The sequence below is a fragment of the Diceros bicornis genome, chromosome X (assembly GCF_020826845.1).
Source record: "Diceros bicornis minor isolate mBicDic1 chromosome X, mDicBic1.mat.cur, whole genome shotgun sequence".
NCBI classification, from domain to species: Eukaryota; Metazoa; Chordata; class Mammalia; order Perissodactyla; family Rhinocerotidae; genus Diceros; species Diceros bicornis.
Genome location: NC_080781.1, coordinates 94,709,208 through 94,725,163, shown reverse-complemented (window position 1 = coordinate 94,725,163; position 15,956 = coordinate 94,709,208). Strand labels below are relative to the sequence as shown.

The 15,956-nt window shown below is 43.3% G+C and overlaps 1 protein-coding gene across 6 annotated transcripts; it reads left to right on the top strand.

Annotated features, from left to right (window-relative positions):
- The first annotated feature begins 5,630 nt into the window (after window positions 1-5,630).
- On the top strand, window positions 5,631-9,884 carry ARMCX2 (armadillo repeat containing X-linked 2). 6 transcript variants are annotated; one of them, XR_009217611.1, is made up of 3 exons: window positions 5,631-5,704; window positions 6,870-6,977; window positions 7,294-7,389. XR_009217611.1 is itself a non-coding variant. In XM_058536359.1 (2 exons), exon 2 carries the CDS (start codon window positions 7,861-7,863, stop codon window positions 9,655-9,657), a length of 1,797 nt encoding a protein of 598 aa, XP_058392342.1. In that variant the 5' UTR covers window positions 5,631-5,704; window positions 7,732-7,860; the 3' UTR covers window positions 9,658-9,884. The 6 variants fall into 6 exon arrangements, 2 of the variants coding, with proteins under 2 accessions (XP_058392342.1, XP_058392340.1); XR_009217613.1 differs by having other exon boundaries at window positions 6,853-6,977; XR_009217612.1 differs by having other exon boundaries at window positions 6,914-6,977; window positions 7,294-7,388.
- The last annotated feature ends 6,072 nt before the right edge of the window (window positions 9,885-15,956 follow it).

Genomic DNA, 15,956 nt, shown 5'->3' with positions numbered 1-15,956 from the left:
ACATTTTCATTGCAAGAATGTAGATTGGCTAGTTATAGTAGAGGTAGTAGTTGTTATTGATGCCCTGTCCACATTCCATTTATTGGGCTGGTACATCTATCCCCTAGCTGCTCTGAGAGTTGGCTGCTAAAGATTCATAGCTGCACCCTTGTGTGAGGACACCTGAGAGCTAAAACCCCCTCTCCCCTCATGCCACCTCCCACATACACCACCCCAGCTTGCAGTCAGTGAATATAAAAGCCTGGCTCCTTTGTCTCAAGGTGGATCAATTCTGTGGTGCCCTTCCTGTCCCAGAGCTAGCTGCCCTGGGCTCAGGCTGAGGCTACACTTCAGGTGAACTACATCTATGCCTAGTTTCTTCCCCTGTCCTATGCTGCTTCCCTCACCTCCATACAGGTTTCATCTGAGAATACTCCCTCAATAAACTACTTTCACAAGAATCCGCATCTCAGGCTCATCTTCTAGGGAACTCCACTTAAGACACAGGGTATTAATTTATGTTTCATCTCTATGTCTGTCTGTGTTCTCCACTTTCCCTTTCTCAATCAAGCCTCCTCTGTACTTCTTTGCCTCAGAGGAAGTTTGTGGCAGGACTTTTCAGATTTTGTTTCCCTCAAACCCCAAATCCATTGTGAATAATGGAGTTTGAGGAGTAAGGGATTTCCCTCACACTGAAGAGAAATCCCCCCTCCCACTGGAGGGGAAGAGAGAGGTCTCTGAGTCCCTTGAGCAGATGGGACCTGTAGCCTGCTCTCTGACAACCCAGAGAACAGAGTAGGAACTCAAGGCTGATGGCTATATGATGCACCTGGGAGGCTGGAGCCTAGCCAGGGCTTACAGCCTCAACAAATTCCTGTGCCTTCTACGCTAAGCATGGCACAGAAGCTGCCTAACAGGCCCATGCGGAAAGTTGGATGATGGGTATCACAGCTATAACTAGTGTGGAAAGATATCCCCTTGTAAGTCTATGTACAGAGTTATTTTTTAGAGAATAAAATCATCTAATATTTCTTTCACACTCGAGTTTGAGAACTAAGTTTCATACCTGCTTCATGAAAGGCCAGCAAAAGGGGAAGATTATGATTTTTATATTTTGTACTACGAAACAATCCATTAAAAGAATGTTATAGCCTCTCATTAACTAGTAAGAAGCATACCCTGCAATGTAACCTGAAAAAAATAATTCCAGGATAACATATACGGTATAATTGCAATAATGTTAAACATGCACATCCACATTCTTACACAGAAAGAAAGACAAGGAATGGTAATTATTGGTGGCTTATTTTTACTTTCTTCCTTACAATTTTCTGTATTTTCTAAACTTTTTGTAGGCAGGATTAATGTCTTTCAAATCAGCTGATCTCTTCTTGTTCTGCTCTCAACTCCAGGTCAGTTGGTATATGTAGTATCACGTGCCAGCCCTAATCACCAATCCCACTGCCATCAAGCCCCAAATCTTAGCACGGCCTATGTGGCAGCTATTGCGAGTCTCTCAGCCATCTCTCTTAGGCTAGTGAGAGCCAGTTGGAGGCGGGAGTCTGAAACTGCAGTCAAGCTGGATCTAGGGGATGGGGGTGTTGGCAGGGAGTGGGGAAGGAAGTGAGGCTTTGGGCTTCTTCTTCTTTTGCATTGATAACCACCACCGATGTACAGACCGGCAGACATGGACAGACCAAAGCCAGAACCAGACAGGAATAAATAGGAGGCAATGGGTTCTCAGTTCTCTGGTGGATGCTAACACCCAAATGTGGGTCCAAACCCCAACCTTTCCCTGCTCCCAGTCCAGGTAGTCAGGCTTGTCTCTCAACTCACAGTCCCCCATCCCTCAGCTCCCCAATAACCTCTTCCTCCCCTCTGCCTTCTCAAGTCAACAATGCAAACCATTTCTGCTGCTGGCACTGCCTTGCCTTTTACAAGGCATGAAATAAAAAAAAGGCTGGGTTCTGGTGTCTCCATGTGGAAACGGAGAAGCACCTCCAAACTCGAAAATTATGCTGCTACCCTCCACCTTCACTCCAGGAGTCTCCAATCAACACCCACCCTTACGCTGACCTACAGGAATCAGGATGGGTTTCCTCCTCCTCCTCCTCCTTCTTCCCTGCCCACAGTCATGCCACCTCCAAGAAAATAGGGAGCTGGTTACCTGAGCGGGAACCACTATCTGGACCAAGACTTCAGCACATAGGCTCCTGGTCCCGTGAGATTCCATCACTGGTGAGTTTGGGTCCCACATTTCCCGCCCTATTAGCGGCAAAGCAGAGGGTGACGTGCCCCTGGTCAGTTGTCCTAAGGACATTTGCATTTACTCTATACATCATGGAAAGTGGATGGGGAATCTGAACAAGAGTGATGTGTTGACAATAGACTATAGGGAGACTACAGTGACAGGGAGACTGGTCTATCTACATCATTCATCACAGCAGGAAAATGAAGGAGAAAAGAAACCTTACAATCAAAGCATTTGATAAACTTAGCCATTCCTAAATTAAAAAAAAAAAAACTATTGGGCCGGCCCGGTGGCGCAAGCGGTTAAGTGCGCGCGCTCCGCTGCGGCGGCCCGGGGTTCGCTGGTTCGGATCCCGGGCGCGCACCGACGCACTGCTTGGTAAGCCATGCTGTGGCGGCGTCCCTTATAAAGTGGAGGAAGATAGGCACAGATGTTAGCCCAGGGCCGTCTTCCTCAGCAAAAAAAGAGGAGGATTGGCGGATGTTAGCTCAGGGCTGATCTCCTCACAAAAAAAAAAAAAAAAAAAAAAAAAAACTATTAGTAAAGTAGGAATAGAAGGAAACTTCATTCAGGCAGTAAAGAATTATATATAATTTAATGAATCATTCTTGGTAAAGGTAAATTAGATATAAAAGAAAATATTGTTAACCTGGTGAAGAATGTATCAGAGGCTCTTCTGACCTGGCAGATTCCTCACTCCTTGTGGGCTACCAAGACCACAGAACTTAGGACTTGCCTCCACTCACTGGCATTATTTCTTTGAACTGCTTTTTTCCCAGTGCTGGTAAACATAAGTGAAAGTAACCTTGAAAAAAGGAGAGACTATCTTAGAAAGAGCAAAAGTTACACTAAATGATGAAACAAAGGAGGCATTCCCATTTCCTTCAAGAATAAGATCAGGAGGCTCCCAAGCACCACCATTACTCACCATAGTTCTGGAGGTTCTGGTAAATGTAACACATGCAGAAAAGGAAAGAAAAAAAGGTATAGATATTGGAAAGGAGGAAATGAAAAAATCATCATTTGCAGATGATTATGTATACATACCCGGAGAAACCAAAGGTATCACCTAAAAACTATTGGAATTAATAAGACAGATCACAAAAAGTGGCAGATACAAAATAAATATATAATAGGAGAATATTTTCCTTAAGCAGAAAATTACCTATCAGAAATTGTAGTTGGAGAAAGGAATAGCATTTCAGCAACAAAGACTACTAAATGCCTGGGGAAAACGTAACAAGTAATAGAAATTACTTAGCTGAAGAAGCTTATGAAATTTGATTAACAAACATAAAAATAGATCTGAGCAAAATGGAGACATATCATACTCCCGGAGAGGAAGTCTCAATTTTGAAGTTAATGTTTCTCAAATTAATCTGCAGATTTACTGCAATTACAATACAAATTCCAAATGCTTATTATTTGTTTATTGTTGCTCAATTTGGAACTTGGTAAATAAGCACAAACGCACTTAACAATATGTGCATAAAAAGAAAGTTGGAAATTGTCAGCAGTGGTTGAGAGTGGAAAAAATATCACAGAGCTCTTTCCCTGTATACTTTATATATTTCTTTATTGTTTTGAATATTTTTAAGCCACTAATATATATTACTTTTATTACCAGGAAAATAAACCCCAAGAGATTCCTAATCTGGACTATTATATATAACACAGACTCTCTAAGCCATTGTATTGCTTCTTAATATCTAAGGGAGGGATCACAGACCCCTTGAGAAGCTAACTAGGTCAGTGACCTCTATTCTTGAAAAAAATGCACTTAACCACACATACATTCACAAACAAAACCTTGTGTACAATTTCAGGTAGACCGCAGAGGTGGCCAGTTGAGAACGCCTACTCTAGGTTAATCATTATGGTCAGTGGGGAGAGTCCCTTGGGGCCGGGCATACATTTGGCTGAGGGGGCACCAAGGTGGCTGTGGGCTGCAGGCAGTGACCCTGCAGCAAGGCTAGGTTCTCCCTGGGTGCCCTGCGGCAAGGAAGCCAGAGGTGAGAGGCACCTCTCAGGCCAGGTGGCAGCAGCAGTCTTAGGAGCAACTTTAACTCGGGCACCATGAGTTAGGGCAGAGCACGCAGACCTGTGTGCTTCCCCCAGCAATCACTTCTCCAGGCTTCATGGAACCCCGCAGCCGCAGGGCTATGTGGGGGCAGCAGTCCCTTCTATGCACCCCTGAGTTACCTCTGTGGGAATCTGGGGAAGGGAGGGAGGGAGGAAAGAAGCCAAAGGCATTTACTCAGGTTGGTCATCTGAGTAAAGGTGACATTTACCACCTTGGTCACCTGTCCATGTGTGCTTTTGGAATGAGCAACAGTCAGGTGCCTGACTGCAGAGGATGAGAGTCTCTGGGATATGGGAGAGGGTAGAGGGGTAGCACCTTCTGCCCACCTCTTGACAAGGCAGAGAAGATTGGACCATCTCTGCATCCCTCACATCCGTCATTTCCTTGGCCTGACAGCTCTTCCTTTTGCCCAGAGTTGAATCAAGAAACTGGAACCTAATCCAGGGACAGGTGTTCAAAACTGCCATGGTTACAGCCATCAAATTACAGAAGGTTCACACAGCAGTCAGGAATGGTTTAACAACATTAAAAAATGTATTTCTCTAAGAGAACAAGACAGGATCATTTATTTATCCAACTTAGAAGCTGTCCCAGAAGGAGAAAACGTAGGAAATTATTTATCCAAAATAAGTAAGATCAGACAACTGAGCATCTCTCCATGGATCAATTTACAGATCATATGGAAACATGCTCATCTTGTTGAGAAAAATTCCATTTTTTGGTGTTCAAATGCCTTAGCATGTTTTGAAAACTATTTCCTATGTGGTCAACAGAATTCAATTTCTATGTGGTAAAAATTAACCAAATTAATGGTGCCTTCCAATATTAGTGGGAAATCTTTTTTATAAAGCATGCCTACATTTTTTTGTTTCTGTGTCCTATACTGAACTCTTGTTTTGTTGTATTTTCTTACTATAATTATAAAGGGTGGTGATAGCTTTAAAAACAAAGCAGAGGAGTGTTACAGAAGTACAGACCCCACTCCCACTCCTTGTCTCCTTTCTGACACTCTGCCCCTTACTTATACTGGAGCAGGGGCCCAATTGCAGGAGAAATGGTAGGCACTAGTGCATGGGGGTTTGGAGGGGCTACTTGTGGTCTCCGGGACTGCAAAGACAAAAAAAATGAGTGACAGGACCTGATGTGGTGGGGTGAGGTGGGAGTGGGGGTAAAGGAGAGAGCTCTGCTCTTGGTGGGAGTGGAAATTGGGGACCCAAGCTCACTGGCGATGCGGTCCTCACGTGACCAGGAGCTGACGTGGGCAAAGGTACTTAAAGCCCTGACCGCCGTCCTCCGTCCTCCTCTGGGTACCAACTCTAATGCGCTGCGCACTGCCGTGCGTTTAACCCAGGCGAGGAGGAGGAGGAGAAAATTCCCCCAGATCCGGGCAGGTGGGTGTGAGGGTGGGCATGGCCTGACACCCCTGAAAGGGGCAGCCCAGAGATACGGGAGTCTGAGGCCACGGGCGCCTCCACCTCGCGCGCTCCTGGCCGGCTTTCCAGACCCTGGCGCTCAGTCGCAGCTCATTTTGGTGGGCGGCGGGGAGAGGGGGAGGGGGGAATGTAAAGACTCTGATGTACTTGCGGAGAATCCGCTTACTTCCTCTCGCAGCCAGTGTTTTTTGGTTTTGATTTTGACACTCAGGCCCCGCACCCCACATCCCGTCCTGTTTTGAGAGGAGGAGGGAAGAGAAATAAACGTGGCAGCGCATATAAGGCCAGTGGGGAGGTTGGGAAAGGGTGACCGGAGGGGCACGCAATTTGGAAACAATCCGACCTGTTCACTCCCACCCTCACTTTGCAGATACCTTCCCCGACCACCGCCCCCGCACCCTCCCTTCCCCTCGGCCGACCCCTGTCCTTTGGGGGTGCTGGGAAATGGGTGTGCCAGCCTCTGTAGGGGAGATGGCGGGTTTGGCGCTGTTTGGGTTTCACAGGAGCGGGGACCCTGAGAGAATCTGGTATTAAACAGCCGTGCTAACTCCCAGGCTTCTTTCCAGACACCTCCGGCCCACACAACCCTTCACCCCCGTTTTTTTAGTCCTGGAAAAGGAGTTCGGGTACACTGGCGGGAGAAATGGCGGTTAACGGGAGATTTGGGTGGGGGGTAGGAGGCGGAGCCCAGAGCGGGGAAACAGTGGAAAATCACGACCCTGAAACCGAAAGGGCAGATATTAGGACCCCTGTTCTGCAGGCTAATGCTAGGCCTAGGGGCTGGGGCTGAAGGATGGGTGATGATAGGAGGGGGACACTAGATTGTTTGCAGTAATCCCTCGTCCCGCGTCCAGTCCAGCTTTCGCCGCACCCTCGCCCCGCCCCCTCCCGCTTGGGTGCAGGAGAAGGGGTGTGGCTGCGTGTCCCCGAGAAATGGCGGACGGGGCGGGGCAAAGGAAAGGAGGAGTTGAGTGCCTGGGGAGTCTGTGCAGGCGGGGGTGATTGGGGACGGAGGGGAGGGTGAGTTGAGGGAATTGAGAGGTGAAACCATTTGTTATTCTGGTATGTGAATACTAAAAGACAATTATTGGGACTCTTGTCCTGAGTCTGTTCCATCCACCAGGCTCTCAATCTCCAACGTCTGCTGTCTATATTTCTGCCCTTCAGTCTGTCCTTAGGATGAAGCCCTAACTGAGACGAAGGAAGGAGAAAAATCCCTGAATCCTTGGAGGTCAGTGGGTGGGGGGGAACTCTCTGGGAACCCCTGCTGAGGGTGTGGAAGAAACCAGAGCAGAGTCTGGGACCAGGAGCTCCTCTTCCCCCATCTTCTCTCTCTTTACAAGACACTCTTGCCCAGGACCTATCCTTTTTGGTGCAGGGAAAGGGGTGTGGCATCTGCCTTCTTAATTAGTGATTTGAGGAGGAAGAGGTAGGGCAAGAGGAGCCCTGAGAGGGGTAAACTTGGCCCACAGGGGTTCAAATCAGGAAAGGAAGCAGAATCCATGTACCAAAGGCCCAAAAACTCCCTGTCTGGGATCTCTCCTCAGGTCTGTCTGCCTTTTGGGCCCTGCACAACTACAAGCCTGGTGGAAAAGAGCAAACTGCTCCTGCTCCCAGCAGGTTAGTAGGTGCATAAGCACCATCTGGGGACCTTGGGGTGGGGGTGGGGGGATCAGAGCAGAATCTGGGGTCTCTACTGTCTTTCTTGATCTCCACCAGCTTTCCTGACATCCACGTTGCCTCTCATCCCCCATTTAGGTGCTTGGAAATGGTATGTGTTGGCATTGGGCAGGGCGGGCTAGGGATGAAGATGTAAAAAATGTTGGATAACCAGGGTCCTGAATCAGCAAACACAGGCCTTGACACCTGTGTCTGGATACTAGTGCACCCACCAAGCATTATGTCCTCAGACTCTCCTCTAAGTAGGCCTGATTAGGCATGCAGTGAGCCAGAGCTCTAAACCTCATTTCTATCCTTTAACCCAGGTCCTGCTCAGCTTGCAGCCTTGGCAGAACTTCCGAGCCTGAGCTGAAGCACCTTGCCCAGACGTGCACGCATCCCTCTTGGGCAAGCCAGCTCCACGCCCTGGATCAGAGAATTACTCCAGCTGCACCATGAGCCGCGTTCGGGATGCTGGCTGCGTAGCCGCTGGGATAGTGATTGGGGCTAGTGCCTGGTACTGTGTCTACAAATACGCCAGGGGAAGAAACCAGACGAAGAAGAGATTGGCCAAGCCCAAGACCAGGGCTGTGGCGGGGACTGGAGCCAGGGCTAGAGCTGGACTAAGGGCCGGATTCACAATTGACCTTGGGCCGGGATTTGGTCCTCCAACCCCAGTCCGCACTAGGGCAGAGAACAGGGCCCAGGATGAAGCCTCTGCTCTGAACGCGGCTGGAGCTGAGGCAGTGGCCCCAGCTGCATCCAGTGCTGGGGCTCAGAGTGGGGCAGGAAGTCAGGCCCAAGAGGCAGAAGGGGCCTGGGTTGGGTCTAAGACTGAATCAGTAGTGGGGGCCACAGTGGCTTCTGCAATGGCACCACCTCCCAGGGAAGCAGAAGCTCCTGCGGCTGCAGAGAACCCCACAATGGCAGGGGCTCCCAAATCTGCAGAAGTCCCTGGCACAGCAGAGGCTTCTGCAGCACCAGCAGTGCCTCCTGGGGCACCAGCGCCTACTGAGGCAGCAGCACCTACCGAGGCGGCAGAGGTTCCCGTACTGGCAGCGCCTACTGGGGCTGCAGAGGCTCCTGGGACTTCAGGGTCCCCTAGAACAGCGGCAGCTGCCAAGAAGGCGACTCCTGGGGCTCATACTGGAGCTATACCTAAGGCCGGGTCAGCGACTGGAGCTGTACCCAAAGGTGGAGCCAAGGGTGGAACCAGGTCCCGGACTGGAGGCAAGGGCAAAGGCAAGAAAAACAAAGTTGAAGTAGACGAATTGGGCCTGGGCTTCCGACCTGGGGATGGGGCTGCAGCAGCTGCTGCAGCCTCTGCTAATGGGGGACAAGCTTTCCTGGCAGAAGTCCCCGATTCTGAGGAAGGGGAGTCCGGGTGGACTGACACAGAGTCGGAGTCAGACTCTGAACCTGAGACTCAGCAGAGAGGGAGAGGGAGGAGACCTGTTCCCATGCAGAAGCGCCCCTTTCCTTATGAAATTGATGAGATTCTGGGTGTCCGAGATCTCAGGAAAGTCCTTGCTTTGCTTCAGAAATCGGATGATCCTTTCATCCAACAGGTAGCTTTGCTCACTCTGAGCAACAACGCCAATTATTCATGCAACCAAGACACAATTCGCAAATTGGGAGGCCTCCCAATTATTGCAAACATGATCAACAAAACTGATCCCCACATTAAGGAAAAAGCCTTAATGGCCATGAATAACCTGAGTGAGAATTATGAAAATCAGGGCCGGCTTCAGGTATACATGAATAAAGTGATGGATGATATCATGGCCTCTAACCTGAACTCCGCAGTACAGGTAGTTGGACTAAAATTTTTAACAAACATGACTATTACTAATGACTACCAGCACCTGCTTGTCAATTCTATTGCAAACTTTTTTCGTTTGTTATCTCAGGGAGGTGGAAAAATCAAGGTTGAGATTTTGAAAATACTTTCGAATTTTGCTGAAAATCCAGATATGTTAAAAAAACTGCTCAGTACCCAAGTGCCGTCATCATTTAGTTCCCTCTACAATTCTTATGTGGAATCAGAAATCCTTATTAATGCCCTTACTCTATTTGAGATCATCTATGACAATCTCAGAGCAGAAGTATTCAACTACAGAGAATTCAATAAAGGTTCCCTGTTTTACTTATGCACTACATCTGGAGTGTGTGTTAAGAAAATTCGAGCCTTAGCAGATCACCATGACCTCTTGGTGAAAGTGAAAGTTATAAAACTAGTGGACAAATTCTGATTGGCTATGTGCTCTTAAAAGACTTGAAGAAATGTCTTGGTTTTGCAGTCTGGAAGCAATGAAGTTTGAAAGTTACTGCTTTTCCACTTGCTCATATAGTAAAGGGATCCTTTCAGCTGCCAGTTTTGAATAATGTATCATCCAGAGTGATGTTATCTGTGACAGTCTCCAGCTTTAAGCTGAACCATTTTATGAATACCAAATAAATAGTCCTCTTATACTGAAAACACATTTGTGACTTTAATTGTGCTGCTTGAATGGAAATATTTTTTACTGGTTCCTCTATGTGAATTGACAGTGAACCTGTCCATCATGAATAGCCTACACTTCTATCATTTGTTTTAACTTGAATTTATCCACCAAAGATTTCATTTGCATATCATCAATAAAGTTGTATGTTTCAACTGACAAAAAAATTGTTCTAATGCTTGAATTTAAAATCTAGCTGGAGAGATAAGGTACATAAATACAAAAGGATTACTAACAGTACCTGATCATATGCTCATTGTCAAATTTATGCTATCTGGTTAAAAGAAGCAAAAGTTACTAGAAAGCTTCAAGGAAGAAGGGCACACAAGCTGGCCCCTGAAGGATGGCATGAGAAAACAAAAGGGCATTCCATGAGGGGGAAATGGCTTGAAGAAAGGCACGGCAGTGGGAAATCTGTTCCTGTGATAGGAAGGTAACCAGTTTGCCTGGACTAGAAGCTATGGGAAGAGGAATGATGAGAGATAGAGATGGAAATGTGGGGTGAGGAAAGTTTGAGGAAGATCCTGAACCCCAAGCTGAGATACTGAAATATTATCCTGTCATATCCTGGGAGTTACTGGACATTTTTGACAAAAGGAAAATAATCTGATGGCAATGTGCAAAATGGATTGGAGCTGGGATGGGGTTAGGCATGGAGACTGGAAATGAGAACATTTGTTAGGAAGTGATGATAAACCAAACGTGAGATGATGAAGAGCGAAATAGGGTGGTGACTATAGGAACTGTTAGGGAGTGATGGTAATAAAAGATGCTTACAAAAGAAGGTACCAAGATCTGCTGCCTGATTTGGCTGTAGGTCGACAGAGAGGGAGGATTGTATGATCTGGTGCAGGTCCTGACAGAGAAAGACCTCTTTCTTGGGCAATTCTGGCCACCAAGTAATGCCAAAGTGAGTTACCATTTCTAATGATGAGAAAAAGCAGTGTGACAAAAAGAATGATTCCAGAGTGTGCAGCGTGGTTTTTTTTCCTCTTTTAGAAGAGGGGCAGTGATGAGGCCTTTATGGGAACCCACCTACAACCCCTGAGTTCACTTAAGAACAGATGCATCTTCCTTCCTTTTCTCCTTGGCCCACTGAAGCAATGAAAGAAGAAAATGGGAGAGGTCCCAGGGATTTTCCAAACCCAGCCTGCTTTCCTGACACCCCTCAGAAATCCTCATTTTTGTGAAAGTGTATGGTAGGCTGTGGCAGGGAGAGATAGGGACTCCTGGAGGGAGGCACATAGAAAAGGGACAGACTGGTATTATATACTGGTACAACTTATCTGGAAGGCAATTTGGTAATCTGCATAAGAGGCTTTAAAGATGTATATGCCTTTCAGCCAAACATTCCACTTGTAGGATTCTTTTCTTGAGGAAATAATCAAATAATTGTACACAGAGGCATATACAAGGATGTTCATTTGAGCACTGTTTCCAAAAGAAAAAAATTAGAAGCAACTTAAATGCCTACCACTATGGAATTAGCTAAACAATACATGGTATGTCCATGCAGTAAAATATTACCCAGCGATTAAAAACTGTGATGTACTTCTATATTATTGACATGAAAAGACATTCACCAAATGTAAAAGTTTGTGGCATTAGTCAAAAAATGCTCCTGAAATTGAAAGTTGATGAAAATTCTTTCAGATGTTTATTATGTCATCTCTCTGTATTTTTACACAGACCCACTGCAGGTCCCTGAAACCGTAAGATTAAAATTATTTTAAAAACAATACTAACATGTTACTTGCTATTTTCATTAGGTTGACATTTGCACTAATGGTGCAAAGCAGTAGTGTGTAAAACTTCTGATGCCTTAACATAGATCAAGGCAGTGTCCCCAAACTGTACTAGTAGTGCTTGATTTCTTTAAAACCACACATTCAAAAATTTTTTAAAATTCAGTTTCATTTTAAAATGTCCTTAATGGAGTCCTAATTTATCATAAAATTATAAATATTATTAAATCTCGATGCTTGAGTGCTTGTCTTTTTAATATTCTGTGTGATAAAATAAGAAGGGTGCACAAAGCAGTTCTGCTGCACAGCTTAATACAATGGTTGTCTCAAAGAAAAATATTTGCACAATTATTTGAGTTCTGCCCTAAATTAGCTGCTTTTTTCATAGAACATCATTTTTGCTTGAAAGAATGACTGGCAGAAAAACTGTGGCTTTTCAAACTTGGGTACTGGGCAGACATTTTTTTGAAAATGAATGAGGTGAGCCTTCAAGGAAAGCAACTGACAGTATTTCCCACCAACAACAAAATTTGAGTTTTCAAACAAAATTAGAATTTTGGAAAACTTGCATCCACAACTACAGGCTTGACAGCTTGTAATACTTAACAATTTTCCTGAATTGATCAGTGGTGATAATGAAAATGAAAGCCTTTTTCCTTTATCTCCTTTTAGGAGAGAAATGATGGAGGACTCTAGGGCCTAATGTTGATCTTACTCAGTTTTACTATGATCATTGTAACCTATATGACATCAAACCCGTGACCATTTAATAAAGAATATCATTGCTGTGGTAACAAGGTGAATCTGGGTAAAGCTAGACTCAAGATGTTTTGAACCCTTAATAAGGAGAATCTGAAAAGATATCAATCCTGAAACAGTAATGTCTTCTGGGTGAGTTAGAGGTGGTAGCTGAGCTCATATACTTAAGATGGATGCATCAGTGTCTGTTGGCTTGATCCCAGCTATTAGGGTAATCCAACCAGCTTCCTTTGCCCTGATTAGCAGTGAAAACGTTCATCTCTTTCAGATGAAACCTATTCCCATGCAGAGATATGTAGTCTGGCCTTATGAATGAGCTAAGAATCACACAACAGGCAAATATTTCATTTCCTAAAGTCTAAATTTTTGTGTCTTAAATCACATCACATGTGAAAGATCAACAGCACAGTCTAGGTACGGCTGAGATTTAAAAGGGTAGTTCTCTGGAAAGATTTAACTTAGTAAAATAATAATAGGCACCAGGAATTCAGCACCAGCTATATAGTGTTCTATTATTCCTGAAATATGACTGTTGAAACATTCCTCAGACATTCTGTACTATAGTTTTTACCTTTTACATTGTGTGTCCATGGCATGGGTGAAGTGTGATAGTTCTCACAACCATGTTTGCACTGAATAGTCCTGCCTTCTCTGCTTTAATTTATTGGTCTGGGTAAACAATTGGATCAAGAAGTGATCTTGTTCTCTTTAAAAAAATAAATAAACTGATAAATGCAAGGAGTGAGAATCCAGGGCTGTCATTTTAGTGGTAGAGCCCAAGGATAAAGCAATACAAACTCCTGCTCTTGGAGTCCCTGGAGCTGCACTTGTTTCCACCCTTTATCAGGCCAGGTATTCAACTTTTCCATTACTTGTACCATATATCACAGTATCTTTCTTTATATTCCCTTTCTGTGCTTAAGCAAAAGGCTACAGACTAAGAGTAAGACCAGAAATAGGGTAGTAAGCAATAGACTCTCAAGAAAACATGAGATATTTGGGTTGAAGTGGGCAAAGTACAAATGAGAATTCCTTCCACAATCTGGGGTTGAAAACTAATAGCCTACAATCAACTGAGAGCGCTTTCCTTCTGACAATAGGTCCAAGGTGACAAGGTAGTTGCTCCCGTAGAACGATTTCATGGAGAAGAGGAATTGGGTGGAATCAGATATTTGTTTCTAAGGACACTGAGCAATTTCCAGTGAAAAAAATGAGTAGACTAAATTATGGAATACCTGATTCAATGTAAGAGATAAAATAGAGCAATTAGGGAATCCTACTGCGAGAATCTCTTTCCACTTAAAGCTGTCAGACTGAGACAACTTGAAAAATGAGTTTAGAAATTGGCCTTTCCTATTGCTCAATTGTAATATCTGTTGAATGCACCACTTTACCAGATTTCCTTAGTGAAACTGGGAACACTGGTAACCTAAATAGGTGATCTGGGAAATCCTGAGCTTTTCTGGGCCTTCTGAAAAGAGTTCCCACTGTGCCCTGCTTATAAGGAAAATAAATAGCAATTTGCCTCACGTGCCCTCAGTGAGACTCATACTTTGAAATATGAAAACACTTTAGGTCTGAGGGTGATATTGCAATATCAGAACAAAAAAAAGAGAATTACAGATTTTGAGTGTGCCCGACTAAGAACACAAGTTTATATCAGTTCAAGTTAATCGCATTTGGGGCTCTCAACTATTAATATATTGATTAGCTCTAGACTTAAGTTACATATAAATAATAAAATTTCAAGAGTTGCCACTAAGATACTAGAGAGTGTATAATGTCTAATGCATTAAAGGAAGAAATGCACTTAGAAAAAAATTTAATCCATAAAAAGGCGAGAAATGAGAAAAGTGAAGCCTCAAAAAAGCAAGATGAGTAGAAAGCACATAGTTCACATGTATTAATAATCACAGTAAGTGAAAATGGGCTAAACTTACTAGTTAAAAGATATTGTCAGATTTTAAAATTCCAGCTACATGCTAAAAAATAAGCATGCAGAAACTTTGAAAGTAAAAGGATAAAAATATATATCATGTAAGCGCTAACCAAAAGGAAGTTGGCACAGCCAAATTAATATGACACAAAATAAATTTTAAGACAGAAAGCATTATTAAAGATAAAAAATATAGGTGAATGGTTAAACGGTGGTACATCCATACTATGATTGTATTTATATAACATTCTTGAAATCAAAAAATTATAGAGATAGAGAAAAGATTAGTGGTTGCCAGGAGTTACGGATGGTGAAGTGGAGAGTATGTGCGACTATAAAGAGGTAGTACAAAGGAGATCTTTGTGGTGATGGAATAGTTCTATATCTTCATTGCAATGGCAATCTAATTCTAAAATGGCATAGAACTATCCAAACACATTGTACCAATGTCAATTTCCTAATTTTTATATCACACTATAGTTATGTAGGACGTAACCATTGGGGGAAACTGTAAAGGGTACAGAAGACCTCTGTGTGCTATCGTTGCAATTCCCTGTGAATCTACAATTATTTCAAAATAAAAGTTTTTAAAAATGATGATAAAAGCATCAATTCGCCAAAAAAATAATAATTCTAAACGTATGGGCATTTAATAAAGTAACCTCAAAATATATAAAGAAAAATTTTATGGAAGTATAAAAAGAAATGAACAAATCACAATCACACGGGAGGATTCAACATACTTCTCTAAAGTATTTAAAAGACAAGGAGAGCAAAAAATAGTAAAGATATAAAATAGTGAACAATGCAATCAACAAGCTGATTTAACGGACATATACAGAATCCTGCACCCAGTAATGGGAAAATACACTTTCTTCTCAAGCATACATAGGACATTTGCAATAATTGATCATGTACTTGGCCATATAGCAAGTCTCAACAAATTTCTAAGAATTGGCATCTTAAAGATCACCTTATCTGACCAAAATGCAATTAAGGTAGAAATTAATAATAAGATAACATTTTTTAAAAAAAACGTGTGTTTGGAAATTTTAAAACATGCTTCTAAATAATTCATGTGTTAAAAAGGAAGCATAATGGAAATTTTAAAATACTAGGAACTGAATAATAATGAAAATACTAAAGATCGAAATTTGTGGGATTCAGTAAAAACAATATTTCAAGGGAAATTTATGGCCTTAAATTTTCATGTTGTATGATATGTCCAGAATAGGCAAATCTATAGAGAGAGAAAGTAGAATCATGGTTGACAAGGGCTGGAGGGGCAGTGGAGGAGAGATGGAGAATGACAACTAATGGGTACAGGGTTTCTTTTTAGGGTGATAAAAATGTTTTAAAATTGATTGTGGTGATGGTAACACAACCTTGTGAATATACTAAAAAATACTGAATGGTACACTTTAAATAGATGAATTGTTTAGTATGCGAATTCTCTCTCAATAAAGCTGTTATTTTTTTAATCTTACGTTAGACTAGAAGAAAGGCTAAACACTAATAAGCTAAGCATCCAAATTAAGAAGTTAGAAAAAGACCAACAGAACAAACCTAAAAACAGAAGAATGAAAAAGATAAGAGCAGAAATAGATGAA